General features: G+C 41.5%; 1 protein-coding gene across 12 annotated transcripts in view; it reads right to left on the reverse strand.

Moving 5' to 3' along the window:
* LOC109993330 (calcium/calmodulin-dependent protein kinase type II subunit gamma) overlaps positions 1-21,201 on the reverse strand; it is a 41,209-nt gene extending 20,008 nt beyond the window's left edge. For 4 of the 12 annotated variants that reach the window (XM_065949261.1, XM_020646267.3, XM_065949260.1 and 1 more), the window contains exons 1-8: positions 20,990-21,199; positions 18,014-18,108; positions 9,348-9,407; positions 5,218-5,272; positions 4,940-5,005; positions 2,350-2,422; positions 839-941; positions 283-366 (exon numbers count right to left, since the gene is read on the reverse strand). In XM_065949261.1, coding sequence (XP_065805333.1) covers positions 283-366; positions 839-941; positions 2,350-2,422; positions 4,940-5,005; positions 5,218-5,272; positions 9,348-9,407; positions 18,014-18,108; positions 20,990-21,054 — 601 coding nt within the window. In that variant the 5' untranslated portion in view covers positions 21,055-21,199. Of the gene's footprint in view, positions 1-282; positions 367-838; positions 942-2,349; positions 2,423-4,939; positions 5,006-5,217; positions 5,273-9,347; positions 9,408-18,013; positions 18,109-20,989 lie in introns of all 12 variants that reach the window. The other 8 variants (XM_020646266.3, XM_065949257.1, XM_065949256.1 and 5 more) reach the window with 4 other exon arrangements.
* Between the last annotated feature and the right edge of the window lie 1,126 nt (positions 21,202-22,327).

Raw genomic sequence — 22,327 nt, forward strand, 5'->3', positions numbered from 1 at the left:
GTTCATTTCGTTAGTATTATGCCCATCAGTGTCTACTTTTGGCCTTTGGTCTCTTTGTACCAAGAATGGTGTCTTGTAGGCCTGTTTTGGGCTGGGCATATTGTTTATGCATGACATCATCATTGTCAACCAATGAATTTATTGCAAAGGAAAACTACCTCCACAACAGTCAAATAAGGGAACTTAAAAAAACTCAAAAATGACAAAAGGCTTATGTTAAATTTCCCAACAAGAAGATTACAACATATTTAATGTCAAAATGGTCAAAATGTCAAGACTCACCACATGCCCAAATGTCCACTGGCTTGCCGTAGGGGTCCTTCCTCAGGACTTCAGGGGACAGATATCCAGGGGTGCCGGCGAACCCTGCCCGACAGAAGAGCCACAAGAGCCAGAAGACACAATTAACTGATGCCTTTCATTAAACTTGTCATGGAGGCTATTTCTGTGCAGTTATGTGAATGGTACGAATGAATGATGACCTGTTGGACTCCAGATTATGACAGTGTAGAGTCACAAGCAAATACCCGTTAATCATCTCATCCCTGCCGGAGAGTCAGCCAAATGCTGGCAGCTCGGCCGTATGCCAAGACACAATGGCCTAAGCATGAACTGGAAGAGTGTCTGTGAGCCTCTTAAGCAACGCTCAGACAACTACTCTTTGTCCTCCAAGTGGACAGGCGGATATGAATGCATGTATATACAGACCGACTAGTTTGAATGAGTGCCTGTTCAGCAGTGATCCTCATGTTGAACACAGAAACTATTGAGTGCTTAACACCACAGTTAATGGACCAGCACATTTGATTTGTGTTTGTCACTGTTTATGTTTTCTTACCGAACCAAGCCTGCTGGTCACCCTGCACTTCAATAGCAAGGCCAAAGTCTGCCAGCTTCACTGCAGCTCCCTTCATCTTACTCGCCAACAACAGGTTCTCAGGCTGTGGGAGAGACACACACACACACACACACACACACACACACACACACACACACACACACACACACACACACACACACACACACACACACACACACACACACACACACACACACACACACACACACACACACACACACACACACACACACACACACACACACACACACACACACACACACACACACACACACACACACACACACACACACACACACACACACACACACACACACACACACACACACACACACACACGGTGAAGCAGAATGTAGGACAAGAGATCAAGACAGCGAGAGACAGATAGTGACAGGCACTCTTCAGTAAAGCCCTTTCTGAGAAATATTCACATTTAATGTATTCGACACAGCCCGTGTGGGGGTGGGGGAAAGGTGTGAGAAAGCGACGGAAACATGGAGGATGAAAAGAGAAAAAAAGAGAGAGAAAGAGGATGAGTGGTTGAGAATCTCCACAACGCCTTATATGGACATGGGTTGGTAGCCATAGAAACCACTTGGGAGTCATTTAGGCAGTGCTGCAGACTGCATGCTAAATGGAAAGTGTACTTAGCGAGAGGCGGCGTGTGTGGCAGCGTTCTAAATGCCGGTTGTTTGGGTAGTGGGACATAAATGGCCGCAGTAAAAGCCCACTCAGGACAAAAGGCTGACAAATCAGACAGGCAGTGCTCGAGGTAATAGCATTATTCTCTGACACGCACATAGAAAAGCCACCCATGAGAGTCCGAAACACCCCCACACCCCCTTTTATTTAGAAAGTACAACTCAATACATATGATTATTACTGTTTCCTACCTGGATTATAATCATCACCTTAAAGTGGGCAGAACTGAAGGCGGCAGAGAAGCTCTCTTCTTCCACTCTTTAAATCTAGCCTATCCAGCTCAAAGAAGATACAAGCCCCTCCCCAATTGCTCTATGGGTGGTGTGATGTCATATGAGTCGTCTTGGCAACCATGAGGTTTATCTATGTCTTCACCTTCTCTCTCATAATAGATCCCCCCCCACAACAGTACAAAGTGTGTTCATGTGCAGCTCGAGTCCTTGTCTTTTCCTTGCCATAGGTGAGAAACTGACCCCTGCACGTGATCATGACTCACCATCTCTGCACTCCACATGAACGCACGTGCACACACACACACGCACACAGATAGACAGACAGACAGACAGATACACAGAGCTGAGAACAGAGAGATGAATTTTTTAAAAAGGAACAAAGGGCGGGAGAGGAAAGCAGGGGAGTAATAATAAGCTATAAAAGCGGAGATGCAGCGAGGAAAAGACAAAAGAGAGATAGAGATGGAGAAACTGAGAGCCATCTGTGTGTTGCCATGGCCACGAGCAGAGGTGTGTGTGAGTGTGTAGTTGTCACGGCAACGGGCAGCCACTCACCTTGAGGTCTCTGTGCACAATATCATGCTGGTGGATATGATTGACACTCTCCAAGATCTGACTAATGCAATGACTACGGAGACAGAAAAGGGGACAAACAGAGAGAGAGAGAGAGAGACAGAGAGAGACAGAGAGAGAGAGACGTGTCAGTCTCTGCCCTTCATCACAAACAAAATCGTCACATAGACTGGTTAGACAGATTTCTCTGTGCATTTCCTTCAAGACCAGTGGGTTATGATCTGGTTATAAAACAGATACATACATTTGATTAAAAAAAAAACTGACATTCTTACATTCCTACAGACCCTCAATATACATAGTAACACTTGTGTACCGCAATATTATGTTTTGTTATATGACATCATTTCACAACAACATATACATTTTTAAATGTATTCTTTCCAAGATGTGTGGAAGCCTTGTGATTTTCTGTCCCCGCTAAATTATCATTTATTGATCTGATGGCTGATATGTTTTAAAAGCATGGCAATTATACCGAAGCCTCCCTTCAAGAGTGAAATGTACAAATGCCAAGTGAGAAGGCAAAGAAAACAGAAAATATTTCATCTGATTTGTTGCAGTAAATTCAAATGATTGCGTTTATTGTAAGGCTGTGAAATGTCTTGAGTTTTCATTTCAACATTTTTACAAACAAGATTTAGACTAAGATAATATTGTTTATCTCCATATTTGTGTTGCATTAAAATAAGGTCACATGTCTGTGGAGCCTATTTCTGCTCTCACTGTCCCTCTCCCCCTCACTGAGTGAAACTCAAACACCGTCTACATAACTAAATACACAGCTGGATGTATTTCGTCATGCAGGAAAGGACGTTTTTATTTCCTTCATGTTATGTCATTTTGCTTGTACGTGTTGTCATTGTGCAGCTGGCTGTTAATAAAAGTGCCTGTGAGACATTTGGCATTTGGCCCATGTGGATTTGACTTACAACTGACTTTGTTTTTGTTATTTCTGTACAGAAAAAAATATCAAGATATATATGGTGTATCGGCATTCAGCTACAAAAATATCGAGATATGATTTCTGGTCCATATCTCCCCGCCCTAGTTTATTGTGAATTCTCAAACTGTGATAACAATACAATTGTGATACATTTAGCAGCCTTAATATTTAGCAATATACTGAATTTTAACCACTGTATGATGATACACATCATACCACAACATGCTAACAATATTTAGCCCCAATTATTAAGTAGCATGTGCTGTAGGAGTAGCTCAACAAAGATGAAATGAACTACAAACCCCTATGATAGTGTTTGATTTGATTGTTTAAGTCAGCAACTGGTAACATTTTCTCAAATGTGAGGATCTACTGATTACTCCGTCTTTTTTATCCATGTGTGCAGAACATGTTTGGGTTTTGGAATCATAATAAAAAAAACCTAATCATTTTGTTTTTACACAACAGGACGTGCGTTGAAGAAAGACTCTTTCAGCAGTAAAAGATGAACATTGAGCTGAGTCGCATGACAAACATTAAAAGACACAACCATTTTTATTCTTCAAAAGGCATAATCAAGGTTCTGTAGTTTTAAACAATCAATACAGAGCAACTCGTGTGGGAGGTCTTACACCACACAGTCAATAAATCTCTATCCCGGTAGAAATTTTAATAATGGGGGCGTCAATTCAGCTGCTACTAATATAGTTATTTTCTCAATTCTGGCTGCTGATCATGTTTTCACACTCGCCTGGTGGTGAGTGTGTTGGCTCATGATGGGTCTTATAAAATGTTCCTACGAGCCAGTACACGACCACCTTATTACTGTCCTACGCACCGTAGTGTCAGGCTCCACCATCCCACTACTTGAGGCTCATGTTCATGTCACGTCTCGAGAAAGGTTACGGGTCAGAGGGCACAGCTAGAGAGAGCCAGGCTGAGGCTTAATTCTTAGTTGCTTCGTTTGTGTGTGTGTGTGTGTGTGTGAGAGAGAAGGTCTGTGTGTTTCCAACCCCACCCCACCCCCTACAACAGACTTCATAAGCTACACACCACACAGCCACAGGGTAAAAAAAAGCAAAGGGAACTCCCAAAAGGAAGATGTAGCGAGGAAGGAGAGAACGCTTAAATGTCACAATATCTACAAAATGTCAGGATGTGGTGTAAAATGCCCAATGCTGTTTCACAGAAGCCAAGGTGACGTCTTCAAATTGCACATTCAGTCCAATCAGCAGCCCAACAACCAAGGATAATCAATTTGTGAAAATACAACACAAATAAGCAGCAAATCCAGACATTTGAGAAGCATTTTTTTTGGCAGAATGCGTCATTTGAAAAATTGGTTTGTGATCAATTTACTGTTGATCATTTCAGTAATATGTAGTCGTAGGATGGAGAGTGACGCATGTGGCCAAAAGAGATGATAGACCAGTATAATAACACACTTGTTGACGGGGGAGGGGGGGGGTCGCATTCGCCACCAAGAACACAAGCAAACCATTTACATCCACCACTGTGCGCCTGTGGGTTCACGCTCATAAATTGGGAGTGAGTATTCATATATTTAATGGGATTACACTGTATGTTTGCAGCAGAGCGTGTGTTCATATGTTGAGGGTTGCTTACCTGGCATCAGCCTCGCTATAGTACTCTCTGGCTACAATGTCTTCAAACAGCTCTCCGCCTGTCACCCTGGGAGTGGGAAGGAATGAAAAGAGGAGAAGGAAAGGAAGAAAGAGAGAGAGAAAGAGACAAGGGAGGTAGGAGACGTTAGCATACACAAACAAACCGTGGTCTCACGCATGGATAAAATGTCACAGCGTGTGTGTGTGTGTGTGTGTGTGTGTGTGTGTGTGTGTGTGTGTGTGTGTGTGTGTGTGTGTGTGTGTGTGGAATATACTCACAGGTCAAAGACTAGGTAATGAAAGCCTTCCTCTGAAATGCTGTCATGGAGTCTCACTGCGGGAGAGACAAAAGCCAGTGAGATGGAGGTATAAAGAAAGGAGACGGGTAAAAAGAAAGATCTGCTGTAGCATTTGAAGAGAGAAATGAACCACGACCGACCCAGCTGAATAAAATATCAAACTTGTCTGTCACGGTTTGGGCAGTGTATATTTGCAATTATTCAAACTATCATTTGATTATTTATTTGTATAGGGACAAGTATGTGGGATATTAACCAATACCCCACTGCACAGCATTTAAAGCTTAAGCTTATTTTCAACGACCATCATTAGATTGGCCTTTAAAAAAAAACTCAAATACAAATTTGTTTGTAGAACACAAAACTGAGCACTCAACAATAATACAGAGTGAAGGAAGTATCAGATCATTATTGACTGTCCCCCCTCTAAAAACATAATGAAATTGAATATCAGCGTCGGGTTTGAGTTCGGTTAGATTCCTGGAAGTTTAAAATGTATCAACATAGTGAACGTGTGTTATATGGCTGATATCCCAGCTCTGTGGTCAAAGTTTAAACAACTATGACTGCAGCTCTGGATCCTGAGCTTCTGAGTGATTTAACATACAAGAGACTTATTTGCTGTAAAAAAAAAAACAAAAAAAAAAAACAGTTCACTCAACACTTTTGTAACATTTGAGTTATTTAGTTGAGTTTTAGGGGGTAATTTCCCCTGTTTTAATGACAGTGTACATTAAAAACATTCAAAGAATAATAGATACAGGTACAAAGTGCAAACAAGTTCTGGTGGCTATCTTGTAATTGGGGATTATGCTTTAAGGGCAAGTGTCTTAACCCGCTGGTACTTTGCCTGAACACATCCGTGGTTACAAGTTTTTTTTTGTGTTGACATTTAAATAATTTTCAGAGGGCAAGAAGCGAAGGTAAGAGTTACCGAGCAGTACCTTCATATGTCAAGATTTATCAAATCTATTTATAAACCTTACATACATATGTTCGTCCTCTTGTTGAAATCCTAATGGCTACATTTTTGGTGGACGTTTTTTTTTGCTCATTTTCTGCCTTTGACACAGAGCTGAAACATTTTAAGATGAGACATTTGATTTCTTTATTTTTTTAAACATATTTCCACAAATTTTGTCTTATAGGTAGGTAGGTACTGGATTCTTGAGAAAAGATACAGTTTTTGAACTTAATCCATCAAATTCCCACCACCCTTCTGTTGTTGGTTCAGAGAGACCCTACCCTGAATACTTATGGACAGATATTGCACCCTAATACTAACAAGCATTATAGCCAACGGTAAGTTAGCCTCAACCAGGGTAGACATTTAATCACTTTGTTAAATGTTAGCTCCATGAAAGAAAATGGAAGTAAGAGAGGAGCCAGAAGAGAAAAGATTTGTGTAGTGTAGTCCACAAACTCTATCCACTGTTATCTGACTGGAATGGTGTAGTGTGGCTTGCTCCAAATTGTATTAAAATTGAGTTTAAATTGAGCCCCATCTAAAAAAAAAAAAAAAAAACAATACCCCTCCCCTTCAATTGTGAACAAAAAGCTCTGACTGTCTTACAGTCAAAATGTCTAACAACTGAAAAAGTAATTTAAAGATGTGGGCAGTGATTCAGAGGTCTACAACCAGAAGAGGAAATGTTATATTTACAAAAGAATTATGTTATAAAGGGGACGTATTTTGAAAAATCCATTTGTACAGTGTTTTTGAACATATATTTGGGTAACCTGAGTGTCTACCGACCCACAAAATGTGAAATAAACCCATCCAGACCTTTGTTTGTGGTCTGCATAAGTCTTACAACACATAGAAAAGTGCTCTGTTTCAAATTTGCTCAACTTGTGACATCACAGTGGGATTCTGGTAAAAATAAAATAAAAAATCCCCTCCCCTGATAATTCCACCCATGAACTCCAACCCCAGCCTAGAGCAAAACTTTTGCGCAGGTCCGCCATTTTTATTCTCGCTAGCGAAGGAGGGATGTCTACCAGGAAAACTCAGGGAGGGCTCATTTCATTTAAAGAGACATACACACCAAAACGGAGCGTTCTGAGAGAGCTGGTTTATACAGGGTCACAAACCTCCTCTGGTGCTTGATTCATGTTATATTTTCATGAAAGCACAGCACAGATGTTTCATTTAGACCACAGGGGACTGTTTGAAATGGTAGAAAAGGGGTATTATATGTCCTCTTTAACAGTTGAGTTTCCTGATAACTGATAGAGATAAGTAGCTTTATGTTAGAAATAGGAAAAAAAAAAGTGGTGATTACAGTAATGAGCTCATAATACCATGATACTGTGGTTAAGCAGTAACCATATGAGCCCTCCTGTCAACACAACAACACAGCAGCAGAATGACAGAACAGCATACAAGCAGCAGGAGCATGGCGTTAGCAAAGACGCCTGAAATACAGCTTAGGTTTAGTGTCAGGGAGCCACAGTTATCGTTATGTAAAGTGAATATCAGTTGTATAATAAGATGAAGTAGGATGGCCCTGCAGCAAGAAACAAGAGTGACTGCTCTTTCCTCCTCCTCCCATCTTCTCACACTCTCTCCATCTGTCTCCTACTCCTCTTGCTTTCATCTCTCCATCTGTCTCTTTTTTGTGCCCTCTTTTGTCCAAAGTTTGAATGCAGTCCATGCCAGAATATGTCAAAAAGAGGAGCAAGAAAAAGAGGGAGAGAAAAATCTATACAGAGATAGGAAGGGGAAAATAGGCGAGGGGCGAATGAGTGCCTCAGGGACAGAAAAGTAGGACGAGGGGAATGAGAAATAAGGGAGGCGAGCAGAGGGAAAGGTGTCACTGATTTTGCCCTATTGCCCCTTTCCATTCTGTAAAACCCCTTTTCCCTGGACATCTCCATTACTGAAGCACAATATGTTCCATTTTTTAAAATCATCAGTGCGATACTAAATCCAGCAATAAAAAGGCTGTGACACGCTGTGATATCAGGATGGTCAAGAGTGATAAAGCCAGATCCTCAAGAAATCACAGAAGATATTTAATAGTTAAAGTCTGTTTCATCTTAGCAGGCGGAGCAGAGATCTGCTGTCACACTGTTAGCGAGAAGAAGATAACCTTCTGTCACCCCTCATTCTGAATGTCAGTTGTGTCACTTACATGTCCTTTTGTTTTTGTCATCATGACAGCTGATTTGATCAAGAGTCATGAAAATGCAAATCTCAAGATTAGCATTCATGAGCTTTCGCATCCTAACACCAATGTAAAGTATGAATACAAATACAGGGATGCCAGTAATCACTAGTGCTGTACTAAAGAGACTTTCTCAATTAGTGATCAGATTACGGCTACAATGATTTAGTAGTCCAATGTCAATTACATGTTTGGTCAATAAACTGTCACCGATTGGTTAAATAACAACCATCAGTGCTTCCAAAAGCCTTAAATGACTTCCTCACACAGAACTAAGATTCAGTTTACCGTCATAGAGGAGAAAAACATTCACAGTAAGAAGCAGGAATCGACAGTATTGACTTCTTTTCTAATTAAATTACTCAAACAGAGTAATTAATTGTCAAAATGGCTGGCAATCTGACTTGATTGTTGACAACTAATCGATAGATTGCTGCAGCTGGAGATCAGTTCAACAATTTAACATGTCTCCTACTTCGGAAATATATAAAAAGAGAATAAATCTCAAATCGGCTCTCTGCTGTGGATGTAGAGATGTTTCTGCTAGTGCTGCATGTCTACGCATGGTGATGATGAACACTGTCAATAAGCACAAGTGACAATGCTCTTCAATGCTAAGCAACCTGTTTGCAATCATTTTTCCATCTGCCAATCTTGACAAGTGTGCAAAGCAGTCTGACAAAACCCTGCATCTCCATTCTCTATATGCCTCCGTAGCTTTGCTCTTTGCACCAACGTCCATAAATGACAGCAGCTGTGCAGTGAGAATGTACTTTATTGACATTTCAAGTGAGTGATCACAGAGATAGCTATAGCATCTCAACGGCTGCAAACAACACAATAACTTAAAAAGAAATTCAGCTAAGACTCTTATCCCTTCAGCGTGAGCAACATAACAGAAACACATTTCCCGCTTTTAGCGATGGGCGCAGAAACTCACCAATGTTGGGGTGCTTCAGGAGACGGCAGATGCGAGCCTCTCTCTCCAGCTTCTGATGGTCTGAGGAGAGAAAAGTCAATGTTTAGACCAAGTTAATTCACAAAACAGTTTGTAAAGTATTAACTGGTCTTGCTGTTGTGTTCAGCATTTGATTCAAACAGTACAATTGCCACATTTCCAATAAGTATTCTTTTGGTATTCATGATGACTGTCATTTGTTGTACAACACAGAAATTGTAAATGATTACAAACGCTACATGTTATGAGTCTATCACTGCTGTAGGCAGAACACTAATGAACTTAAAAAATATCATGTAGTATGCACAAATGTATGTCAATAATATTATAATCTAGATATTCTTTGTTATTGATAGGGGGAGAGATAAAGAAAGTAAAAGTGGGTGGAAGAGGAGATTAAAATGCAATATCCCCATCTGAAATGTTGTGTTTATAATGGTATGGGTCTGAAACACCTACAATCAAAACTGGAAACATTCAAACCTGTCCAGCAATGTTGTTGTTATTATCTGGGAGAGATAAGCACTGGCCCCACGAGTCACCAAGCCCCTGATTTTGGAGACTAGAGTCAATCTGTTTGAGCGTTTAATGACATACATGTGATCTGACTTCAAGCTAAGCGGCATGTCCTCAGCTCTCACTGGGGCATAGAAATCAGGATATTGGTGAACCTGTGATGTAGCATTGTGCTGGCCAAGGCTTACCTTCATACTAATAAAACTCTGTGACCACAGGAAGCCACCTACATGTTATATTTGGGGACTAGTGTTAATATTGAACCCTGATAATTGAGCTGAGTCAGAGAAGAAGTGCTAACTTTGACTCACTGTCCATTTTTTATACTTCAGTCCTAGGTATCGCATGAATCCACAAGATTTCTCTGTGTCCCAGTTTACAGTGTCTGCACCAAAGTCTATATGAAGTCTAATGCACAATGAGACACAGAAAATTCTTTGTCTTGAAAACTCACATACAAATACTTGCTGACTGATGTTATGTGCATATTTCTCCCTCCACCTGATGCACACCTGGCTACGATCTGTGCTCAGGGAGGAGGAGGGGGATTTAGAGGAGCCAGATAAGAGAGACTGTGGCACACACACGCCGGGCAGCAATGCGGTGAGGAGCTTTTGTCCCCATTTTTTCTTTTCCCAGTCTAGGTTTCTGTTTTTCACCAGGCATGTCCAAAACACTTGGACTGACTCACAGTAGTTTCTTTTGTCACGTTTATTTACAGAAGCACAAAGACTTAATCATATCGTTAAACTAAGTATGTCAATGCAAATATTGGAAAAGTATGAGCTTATTTGTGTCACATCTATTTGGTTTTGTGTACACAGAGGCAAATATATTTAAAGCCTTGGCCCTAACCTATTAGTAATCCAGTCGTTCAAGGCAAGCCGAGTGGCCGCGTTTGCCTCTGAAAGGTAACAGGTGAGTATTAGTAGAAGGGCATTGACTAGGGATGTAATGATTCACTCATCTCACGATACGATTCTCTCACGATTTATTTCACAAAACAAGACCGTAGACAAATTATTACAGAAAAAGATTCCTTTAGGGTCTGCAGCGTGGTTTGGCCTTTTTCTCGCAACAAGGGGAGGTGATTGGAGCTTCTCATTGGGGTGTCGATTAAATGCCGCATCATGTTGGTTGTGCCATTTGTGTAGTTTCCTGTCTTGCAATATTTGCACACACTTTTTGTTTTGTCTGTTATCTTCTCACTTCTTTAATTTTCTGTCTTGGGGAAGCCAAAATGTTTCCACACCTCCGATGTAAAAGACGGTGGTGCGTTCTCAATTTCAAAATCTTGCTCTGCAGCCGCCAACCGCCTCTGCTCTACAGCTGCTGACGCTCACAATATTATCGGGATTCATTTTTCAGAGTACCGATGTGAATCTTGACACCTTTGAATCGATTTATCACGATTTTACAATCAATCTTTTCATCCCTAGATAGGACAGTGGATAGAGTAGGAAACAAGGCAACAGGCCAGACTTGAACCCAGGCCGCCTGCTTGGAGGACTCTAGTCTCCGTGGGGCGCGACAAACCGCTAGGCTATCTGCGCCCCACGTGTGGTTCTTTTAACAGACTTAAACTGTTTGTGGATATTAAAGGAGGCTTTGTGTAGCAATGGCTTTTGAGTTTCGCATGCAAGTGTGTATGTGGCTCTGTGTGTTTGTGCAAAGGGGTTAGTGTGAAGCAGTTAGACAAAACAAAACATTGGCGTGTTTGCACTTCAGGCTTGGGTGGGATGCTAGCATCAACACACAAACAAACATCCTTGTTGGGGATTTTACTAAATCCTGTAGCAGTATGCAAGTCTATTTGTACAAGATGTCAGTGTGTCAACCACATGACACTGTTAAACTGCACCCTCGTCACTTTTTGAGCCATGTAGCTTAGGTCAATGGTCATGTGTGGGAACTGTAGTGAGGATCCAGTGGGACTCAAATGTGTGCGTTATCACTGTGGTCAAGCAAACTTAACAGCTCCATTGCGATTACGCCACACAGAAGCAGGCTCGGAAAGATTTGCATTAATTTCCCCAGTGCAGCGACAGCCTGAGATACTGTCGCTGAAGAATCAACTTACGAAGCTGTTCTTCAATATTAAACTGGATATTTTCAGTCAAAATATAAGGGCAAATTCAGGACGCTGGATAGCCAAGCGGTTTTGTCCCATGCACCGAGGCTATAGTACTCATCGCAGCCACCGTAGGTTCAAATCCGACCTCAGGCTTTTGCTGCATGTCATCACCCACTCTCTCCTCCCAGCGTTATCTGTCTCTTCAGCTGTCCTATTTAATAAAAGGCAAAAAAATGCCCTTCCTTTGCCACTCCATCTGCACCATCTCTGACTGTCATGTCTGCCGTTTTTTGTCATCTTGACTGTCTCTAACTTGTTGCTAACTTGGACTAACACTGCAGTCAAAGTGTTTTTAGGCTATGTCTACCTTCCACCAGCCTTCCCTTCGTCTTGCTTCAGGTATACATTTCCCTCATTTGAAAAAAAAAAAAGTCGGTGAATAACAGCGAGACCTGAACCTCCTTCTAATTACACCAGTGACGCAAGACAGAGAGACAGACAGAGCAAAGGAGGGAGGATTACATAGAACGTCCATTTGCTAGAAGAGGATCACAGCTCCCCTGTGTGAGTTTGTGTGTGTGTGAGTGTGTGCGTGTGTTTGTGTACAGCCGTCTACCCTGGTGCAGTGTCACTGCAGCACTCACTAATTCATTCAATCTCCTTATTTGTTGGTGCAAGAGTGTGTGGTAGAAGAAGACAGGAAAGTGAGGGCTGGAGGGTAATTACTGGCACTTCCTGCTGCTCTCTAATTGGCCATCTGCTTTGCCACGGGGCGGGCCCACAGCCATCTTACATCAGCTGAGGAGGATGGTGAGGACCCAGCACTCTGACACACACAACCCTACCCCAATCCCCCTCAATCTCTGCCACAAATATTAAACTGGCAATCTGATTGAAGGCTTCAGTCAGGCAAGTTCACATCAAAACTGCTAGGACAGATATTATCACAACACCACTTTCCTTTAACAGAATACCGCCACATGAAATTGTGCTTTCAGCAGCTCTATACCACATATACCCCCAAACCCACATCATTGGGTATTCACCGTTCACAGTAAGGCTGTCAAATGCTCAATACTTTTTAATGACATGTGTTTTAATCCAAACAATCGATGTTGCTTTAATGATTGATCGTATCAAACACTGCAGAGGTTTTAAACTAACTTCAGATCTTCAGACATATTTTTATACAAAAGCTGAACAAAAGAGCAAAGGGCACTGTCTAAATTTCAAAAATACCTTGCCAACATTTTTGTTCAATTTATCCAAGGCACAAAAGTTTGCCTGTATTTTTTGGTAATAAAAAGCAAACAACCCAATATTTGGTTGCTAGGACTTTTTTGTATCTTTGAAGCCGTGGTATCGAAACAGGCATTGATATCGCTTGATTTTTTACTTAAAACCTATTTACTCAACTGGATATAATATACCAATATCATTTCATTAAAACAATATACGTTTTCCCCTTCAATTGTTTAAAGATACAATTTGTAGATTCCGTCGCCAGGTGTCTCTCAATCAGTACTACAAAAAGAAAAGATGCCGTCGAGGCTAGCGGGGAATCATGGGAGTTCTCTCTGCTACTGCTAATGTGAGTAACAGTCTCACCCACCTATAAAGCATTATCACAAAATTGATGTTCAAATAACAAAAAGGCTTCGATGATATCGGAATCAACATTTTTCACAGTGTGATAGAAATACACATGCAACTGGCATTTGGTCATCATGGTAACCGACCACTACACTAAAACACTCCATCAGTTGTCCTCCTGAATGACTTCAACATGCATGTCCACCAAAGTGTTTTTCCCCAGCTTGAGAGACGCCTTGTTGAAAATCATAAAGAACACAGTGGCGGTACAACCGTTCTTTAAGCCGGGACGCTTCAGTTCCCATGGTACTGAACGACAACATAAGTAAAAATGGGGGCACACAGAAGAATACTTGATCTGCATGGAGGAGGGCTAAGAAAAAGCAAGGAAAGTAGACAAACCAGGCGGTTTTGTGTTGGTTCGTTAGATTTTGTAGGCTAGGTACCACCATCATGTGGTCAAAGAGCTGAAGCAGGACGAATCCCATTTTAGAAGTATTTTCATCATATTTCTCTGGAAGTCCTGACCTTTGACATTAAGTACAGACACAAACTACCAAGTGGCCATCAGCTTTGAGAAACGTATTTCCGTTTGTCTGGCGTACCACATGCGGCCCAACCAAGTTTTACTTCAGCTACATAATAAACGTCTACTTTGGGTGATTTTGTTATTTGCCCCGGCCTTTCTGCACAGTGGCTGGATGATTGGGTAAAAAGTAAGAATGACAGACTAGAAAAACAATTAGCCCAGATGGCATTATGATTTGTAGCATTGTGTTACGCAAAGAATTTGTAAATATCTGCTGGCCTCTTGGTTCTGTATTTTAGTGAAGGGAAGTTTTAGTTATCAAGGTACCCATGTGTTGTATTTACCGGCCATTGGAGAAGAAAAAATCCTGTTCATGCAGGCTTCAGTTTCTAACCAGCATCCATAAGGCTTGGCTGCCTATCAGGAAGTACAGTTTGTATGAGAGGAACTAAATGATGTTAAATTAGCCAGCCTACGCACAAGTCTTGCTCATTTTGACATCTTTTTTAAAGAAGTTTGGTTTTGTTGGGTATTACAGTACATTCTTATTACCATATCATGTCAATTTTATTGATATCTTGCACAGTGTTGACTGTATTCATGCTCTTAACTATAAAAGTATAAATAGGGTGCAACCCCAGTTGGATGAATGGGTCAGTGGGCTATGTCCTTTTTGAAACCAGAAGTTAATTTCTCTACGTTTTCAACATGCTTTTTCAGTCAAAAGTCAGACACACACTGTTGAGGTTTAAGCACCAAAACTGCTTGGTTAGGTTTAGAAAAGGATCCTGGTTTGGCTTGAGTTTTGGTTTTCATAAGCGAGGACAACAGCTGGCTCCTTGGTGTAAGAGCTATGTGGAAGAAATGCCTGAAGGCACACAAATAGCACATGCTTCTTTATCCTAAACGGACAGTTCTAGTTAGTGAACCTCTTTTAAAACTGGATAGAATAGCCATTTATAAGCACAACACCAGACCTGTTCAAAAATCTCTCAAATAACTGGAGATGTGGGCTGTGATGCAGAGGATTGGAACCAGGCTACACTCTGGAAGGGGTGGACTGCTGAGTCCCAGGGGTTTAGTGGTTTGCCATTAATAATAATGAGAGGAATTTCAGCTGCAGGATATTATAAAATAAGCAACTGGAATTAAGTGGAAATCTGCAACAATGTCTAGCAATAAATAAGGACAGTCAAGCAACACACCTGAGATCTTATGACAATCATAAAGGACACAACTGAATACTTTCAAGAGAAAAGGTTTAGGTTAGTGCTTGGAGTGGGTAGTCTGTCTCACCCCGACTCTCTCTCTCTCTCTCTCTCTCTCTCTCTCTCTCTCACCCACACACACACAAACACAGTGTTGCAGCAGACAATGCAGCAGCCGGCCACTTTTCACATTCATTCCACTCATAGAGAAAAAAAAAAAAAAAAAACTTGAGCATTCATTCTGCACAATGAAACTTGAATCATACCGTTAAACCCCTCCCATGTAAAACAAATATGATTGCTTAAAATGTTAATAGATACCCTCCACCTTGTTGATTTTCATTATAGGATTTTTTTCTGTATAGTCATCGACTGCTGTTGTGTGGATCGTTTGAGAAATTCACCAATTTGGTTCATGTCTAATAGGGATCCTGTTATGTGGTTCACATTACTAAATGTTGTATATTTTATTCAGTTTATAATCAAAGGCCCACCTTGGGAAAAAGAGTTAGTAATAGCTATGAATTTTCTGGGCAGCACATCAGTGTAATGCTCTGTATTGAAACTACGTTAAATTGCATCAACCCTATAATCTAATTTTCTTCTTTGTGTTACATTTTTTGTCCTCAAATCAGATGGTTTTCTTTCAAGTTTTAGAAGATGACCTTTTATTTTGGGTCCTTGTAATTACCGGTGCATACACTTGTTCTCAACATACAGTTCTTTGAGATTTAATTAAAGATTTTCTTGGGGTGAGAATCAGGTTTATCTGTATTTGTAGAACAGTGTGCGAATACTGCGCATCCTGCTGCCCACACGCATCCACCCCCAAACTGCATGTAGGCTGGAGCATCACAGCCAACTACCAACATCCATCCCTTATAGCTTGTCCATCTTTTCTTACTTTTTTCTTTTATTTCCTTCCTTCCTTCCTTCCTTCCTTCCTTCCTTCCCCTCGCTGCCTCCCTTCTCCCCCTCCCCCCTCCTCAGATTACTGCAGTGTTTACCAGAGCTTTGAGAGACTTACCCACCAGGCCACGCGTGAGGTCACACTCGCCCCATCAGGCTAAAAAAAACCCACCCAAATCCTACCAGGCAAGCTGCCTGCTCACGCACTGGTTGCTTGTGTGTGCGGATGTTTTTTTTTTTTTTTTTTTTTTTTTTTGTGTCCGTGTTGCGCCGGACCTGGGGCCTACGGTGATTCTTCTCTTTGCAGAAAATCCTTGTTCCATCCTGCACTCACTCTATCATGTGTCATCTTTGTCTCATTTCACCGTGCTGCCCTGGTTTGGAGTGTCACTGATCTCCTTGCAAGACTAGATTGTTAAGAATCCCCTCCTCTTCCTCCTACTCCTCCTGCTCTCCTGGACAGCTTTCTTCTCCTCTGGCCAACACGCACACATACACACAGGCCCACATTGTGCTGCCTCCCTCTGCAAAGAGCCAACAGTTTTCTGCTGAGCCCTTACATTTCCTTAGTGGGACATTAATACCAGTAGCTGGCCCGTGTGGACACTTGATGGCATGGATAGAACAATAACAGTATTACAACACACTCACAGATGCCTCACAATGCAGACATGCTGTATTAGCGTTACTCCCTGCCCTCTCTGTCTCTTCCACACTCACACACACACACACAAATGCCTTCAGACGGAGACAACAACAGGGCCAACAGGGCAAACAGGGAGGCGCCTATGGAATCCGTGGGGTCTTAGTGGTTGATGAGATACATTTAGCATAAGTGGATTAGCCTCAATACAAACCAATCCCCCCCCCCAATGCAAGAGAAAGGCAATGAGTAAGAGAGGCTTGCAGGGAAAGCAGCGCAGAGCTAATCAGAGAAAGAGAAAAAAAACCAAGAGAGAGTTCAGGAAAAGAGGACAAAGGAAGCCAGGTGTGTGTGAAAGTCTGGAAAGAGTGCAGGCCTAATTTGTCAAGATACAAAATAGGAGAAAGCAATTAAGTATCCGAGTCTGAAGCCAGGAGGAGGTTCTGACACACTGACATGGGCTCACGTCACCGTTACGACACGGCACACCACGGCATGCACATGCGGGTGGACCAATGCTGAGACGCACTCAGTGACGCAACAACATAATATTCAGCAGAAGCAACAATCACAGACAAGAATTGTGTCATGAACTGCACGTTCATAGGGTTTTATTTGAATCCCATCTTTGTTCCCTTTTTCATGAAGAGCCTAAAATAAAATGTGGATCATTTCAATCATTCAGAGGCTTTTCTAATGAAACCACAGAGAAGCAATGGAGTTATTCAATACAGTTTTTTATAAAGATTGTCAATAAAGCAACAAGAGGATGCTGATTAGAACTCCCCTCTGACATGCAGAATGAATAAAAGATAAACTCGGTCATTGGGAAATATGGGACTTTAATTTAGTTGCATACTCTCCTGTATACCAGGATAATTATCCCTCAAATCTGTGGTAAGCCAGAGCTACTTAAACTACTTAATGGTAGTATTGAATGCACTCGATTTTTGTTATCAATAGGATGAAGTTTTTTTTGGTTTTACTAGATTAACCACAAATTGGCATTTCCTCTCTTTGTGGAAGATCTAGAACCCTTACTGTACATCATCTAAGATAGCTGTCATAATGTGATAATTATATACAGCATAAGCACTATTTTTTTTCCCAATTCAGCGCAAAAAAGGCCAACATGCGAATATCAGAATCTGTTTTGAGTGTGTGATATTACCATACCTCTTGCAGACAGCTTCTTAGTGTTGATGATTTTTGCAGCATATTCCTGTCCTGATGACTTCTTTACACACCTACGCACCACTGAAAAAGCTCCCCTAAGAAAGAAGAACACAAACAACAAAAAAATCAGTTCTATTACACATGCTTGTTCTCTCCCTCACTTACACAAAGTGTGACATTTGAAACTGCATCAAATTTCACGACAGTGGTTAATTTTTTGTTTATGCTAACAACCCTGATCTTTCCCTCACACAAACACACACTGTGTACAGTCATTACTATCAGAGCATTAGTGTGGGCAACAATCAAGCAAACCAGCACCATTATAACAAGCTTTTGAAGAATAGCTATCAGCTCGAGTCATTGATTGTAAATGAATGGCCAAGCACTTGGGCTCATTTTTGAAAGGCACACTACAATGCAACCTATACAGCACCAAAAGAAAATTCAATTTGCACCAGGCAGCATACAGAAGGGGCTGCATCTCACACACAACAATGGGTCATATTCAACACATTCACAAGGTAACAACGCTCATTATAAACCTGCTCAAGCAAGGAAATGAAGGGCATAACACACACTATGAAACAACTATTTCTGTGATGGGATTCATGTTGACGTAGATGATACATGTCCCTACATTTTTCACCTGCTGGCCACTTTATTTACTCTTTCATTTTGAGCATCAATCCCCATCAATCAGCCTGTATAGCTTACATTATCTTGTCCTATGCAGTTTTCTTTAAAGAGAAAGGCGGCATTTTACTACTTCTGATGATATATGAAGGGCTGCTACTTTTATGCTGCACTCTGCTCCTTGTTTCAATTATTTACCAGTAAATGAAAGGTGACAGGTGACAGAAGCACAAGTCAGTGCCTTGATGTTAATAGCCTATGACGGAGCAAGATGCATTAACAAGCGGGAGCAGAAACATAAGCCGAGGTAAGTGGTCAGTGTACTGAAGATGCAGGAGGAGTAGAGCCTGAATCCACTATGGAGGAGGATGTGTGGGTGTGTGTATGTGTGTGTACTGCCTCTGCAATCAGTGCCATCGATTACTGCCAATTATTCGGCAGAGAGTGGAAACGGCAGCTGGAAATGAAGGCCTGTGTATCTTAACTTGTAAAAATCCCTTTTTCTTTAACGGGTACTGTCTTGGGAAACAGGATCTCTTTTTAAAAAGAAAAGGGGTACAAAAAATAAACAGAGTTTTGAATGTAGACTGACGCCAAGAACATTATACAGACATACATTTCCAAGCATTACAGTAAAACCTTTTTTTTTTTTTTTTTTAACATTTCTGGTGCCTGTTCATTGTTTTAGCAGCAAACTATTTGAACCATATACTGCTAATGTTAAAATGTCTTATGAGCTGATATTGCAAGTGCTGTATTTAAATGTGAGATGAAGTGCGATAAAGAGTCAGAGGCTTTACGGTTTCATGGTGAATTACAAGATCAAACCTGGACAGAATATTGGATGGACACACACACACATCTCTCATCCACCTGTATTAATGTATCATAGGATGTTCATATCACCTCAATAAAAAAAAGTTATCGACCTGTACAATATGTCCATATTCTGTATATTATCTGTAATCTAGTATAGCATGCTCACTGCACCTTAATCTGTATATTATAATCCTAAGAATATACTTATATTTATAGCATCCCATTAATCCAGCCATCCATACATACCCAATAATTCCCTTTTTTTTTTTTTTTTAAGTCTACATCTGTAAATTTTGTAATTACTTGTACATAGCACTTTCTGCTTTTATTGCACTTCTGGTGAGATGCCAAACCTCATTGCTCTATACTTGTACATGTGTAATGACAATAAAGTTGAATCTCATCTCAATATTAGATTGCACCATTATTGCAAAAATAGACACGCGATTTGTTTTCATATAAAAATCTAATTTTGACCTTCAGTCTGCTTGATAGGGCCAGTGTCGCCCTGCAGCCTCTGGTTTTTGGTACAACAAGGGGGGGGGGGGGGGGCAGCCTTCACCGGCCAAGAACAACAGATGCTGCTGCTGCTGCTGCTGCTGCTGCTGCTGCTGATGATGAAACAGATGAGGTAGTGGCCCGGTTTTCTTGTCGTCATCAAAATACCGAGAAAACACGTCACCGGCTCTTGCACAAGCAAACGCCAAATCCACCATCATAACCACCAACGCCTCGATTAAGATAATCAACCTGCGTTTTTTTTTTTAAAAAGAGACTCGCGATGCATTTATTGATAACATGACGTGATGTTGAAAACGTAACGCAGATACTTCCTCATTAAGTGATGGGGGGGGGGGGTGTTACTCAACACACGGGTTACATACACAAATCATCTGCAGCTGCTCAAGGGGGGAGAGAGAAAGAGAAAAAAAAAAAAAAAGAAAAAAGTGGTCGGCCTAGTTAAAGCGAGCGACCTGCAGCCTTTTTCGGTGTATCGAGCCGGCGCGGAGCTGTCAGGACTCGGGGGCCGGTTGAAGTGTCACAAGGCTACCCCCCGGTCCAACGGCGCCTGTCTCTCTCTCTCTCTCGGAGAGGAGGAGGAGGGGGGTGGGCGACGCTGACAGACCAAACTACCAGGTAGGCAAACACGGGAAGGGCTAACAGCTGTTAATGCAACATCATCATCACCATTAGCGATTAAAACACGAAACTCCAGCGGGCTAACTCGGCTAGTTTATCAACATCAGCGTGGTAGCTGGTCGGTCGGTTCCTCGGCTAGTTAGCCGCTAGCGACGGGTGTTTAGCCCGACTGCACCACGACAATAACACCCTCATATTAACGGACACGTTACGGTGCTGCAGAGAAAAATGACATGTTTAGTAAGCTTGCAGCTCTCTGTAATAATAATAATAATGTGAGGCGAGGTTGCGGGGGTGGGGTGGGTCGGGGAGGGGGACAAAAAAAAAAAAACGACAAGACAAAACACGATGCACACTGTAACGTTGAGACTGGCTGCTTACTTCCCGAGCTCCTCGTACAGCTGGTACTCGTCGGTAAACCGGGTGGAAGTAGCGGGGGTTGCCATGGTTCGGGTGCCGTTGAAGTGGGGGAGCCCGAGCCTTGGGGTACGACGGTGGCTCTCTCTCTCTCTCTCTCGTACGGGGTCCGGGAGGAGGGTAGCCTAGCCTCCAATGCTGGAGTACCTTTTCTGACAGGCAGGCAAAGCTGAAGAGGATAGAAGCGAGCAGAGACGGAAAGGGAGGGGCTGGAGGAGGAGGAGGAGGAGTGATGGTTGGTGTGTGTGTGTGTGTGTGTGTGAGTGAGTGTGAGTGTGTGTGGGGAGGAATTCTCGCGAGAATAGGCTTGTGCAGCATGAGACCAGGGCCTCCAGTTCTAATGGTGGGAATTCAGACTCTCTTCAGTGAATCAGATCATTTGGCCCAGCTCAACAAAAAGAGTCGACTCTTTGTTACTCTCTTCATTAAAAGGGCCACTGTGCAAGATAGAAGAGAAGAGAGGCTCGATTCAATATTCAATTTTATGAAAATGTTTTATTCTTGTTTTATTTTATTCTTTTAGTGCAATACAAGTGTGCAATATTAACCTTAAAAACGGTGCAGTTATATAATGTGAAAAATATGTGTGCAATAAGAGATAATAAGTGCAATAAGAAAACATATTTATATTTTAATTTCATTGTACAGTGTTCCCCTTGTTATGTTTTTGTATTTTATAGTGTATAACTTCTGTACAGTTTATTTTAATTTACTTAGCTGTTAATACAACTTGTTTATTTTTACTTTTTTGTACTCTTTCTTTTTTTCTTACAATGCTAGTCTATTTTATATATAATTTTAACTTTTTTGCAGAAGCTGACTCAGGGAGAAACGCACAAGAATTCCAATGTACCTGTACTGTCCTGTACCTGTGCAAATGGAAATAAACATCTATTCTATTCTATTCTATTTAATCTGTCCTCACCTTTGGTTTTATCCGCTGGCACGTGCCTCTTTTACTGCTGGCTGTACATCAAATTCCCCTTCGGGATAATAAAGATATCTTGAACCTTGAACCAATGTTTTGAATTTGGACTGCAGCACTCATTTGAAACACTAGATGTCCGAGTTATATATTGCTCCTTTAATTACCTCTACCCCATTGATGATTTAGTCAAATTCAGAGTTAAGATTAAGATTAAGATTTTCTTTATTGATCCCGCAAGGGGAAATTCTGTTTTTACACTCTGTAGTCATGCAACACACACATGCACAAACAGGATCCTATGGACATGCACTAATGGAGGGATGTTAGAGTGATGGAGCCGCCCCCCTGGCAGGCGCTCCTGAGCTGGTGGTGGG

The sequence above is a fragment of the Labrus bergylta genome, chromosome 21 (assembly GCF_963930695.1).
Source record: "Labrus bergylta chromosome 21, fLabBer1.1, whole genome shotgun sequence".
NCBI classification, from domain to species: Eukaryota; Metazoa; Chordata; class Actinopteri; order Labriformes; family Labridae; genus Labrus; species Labrus bergylta.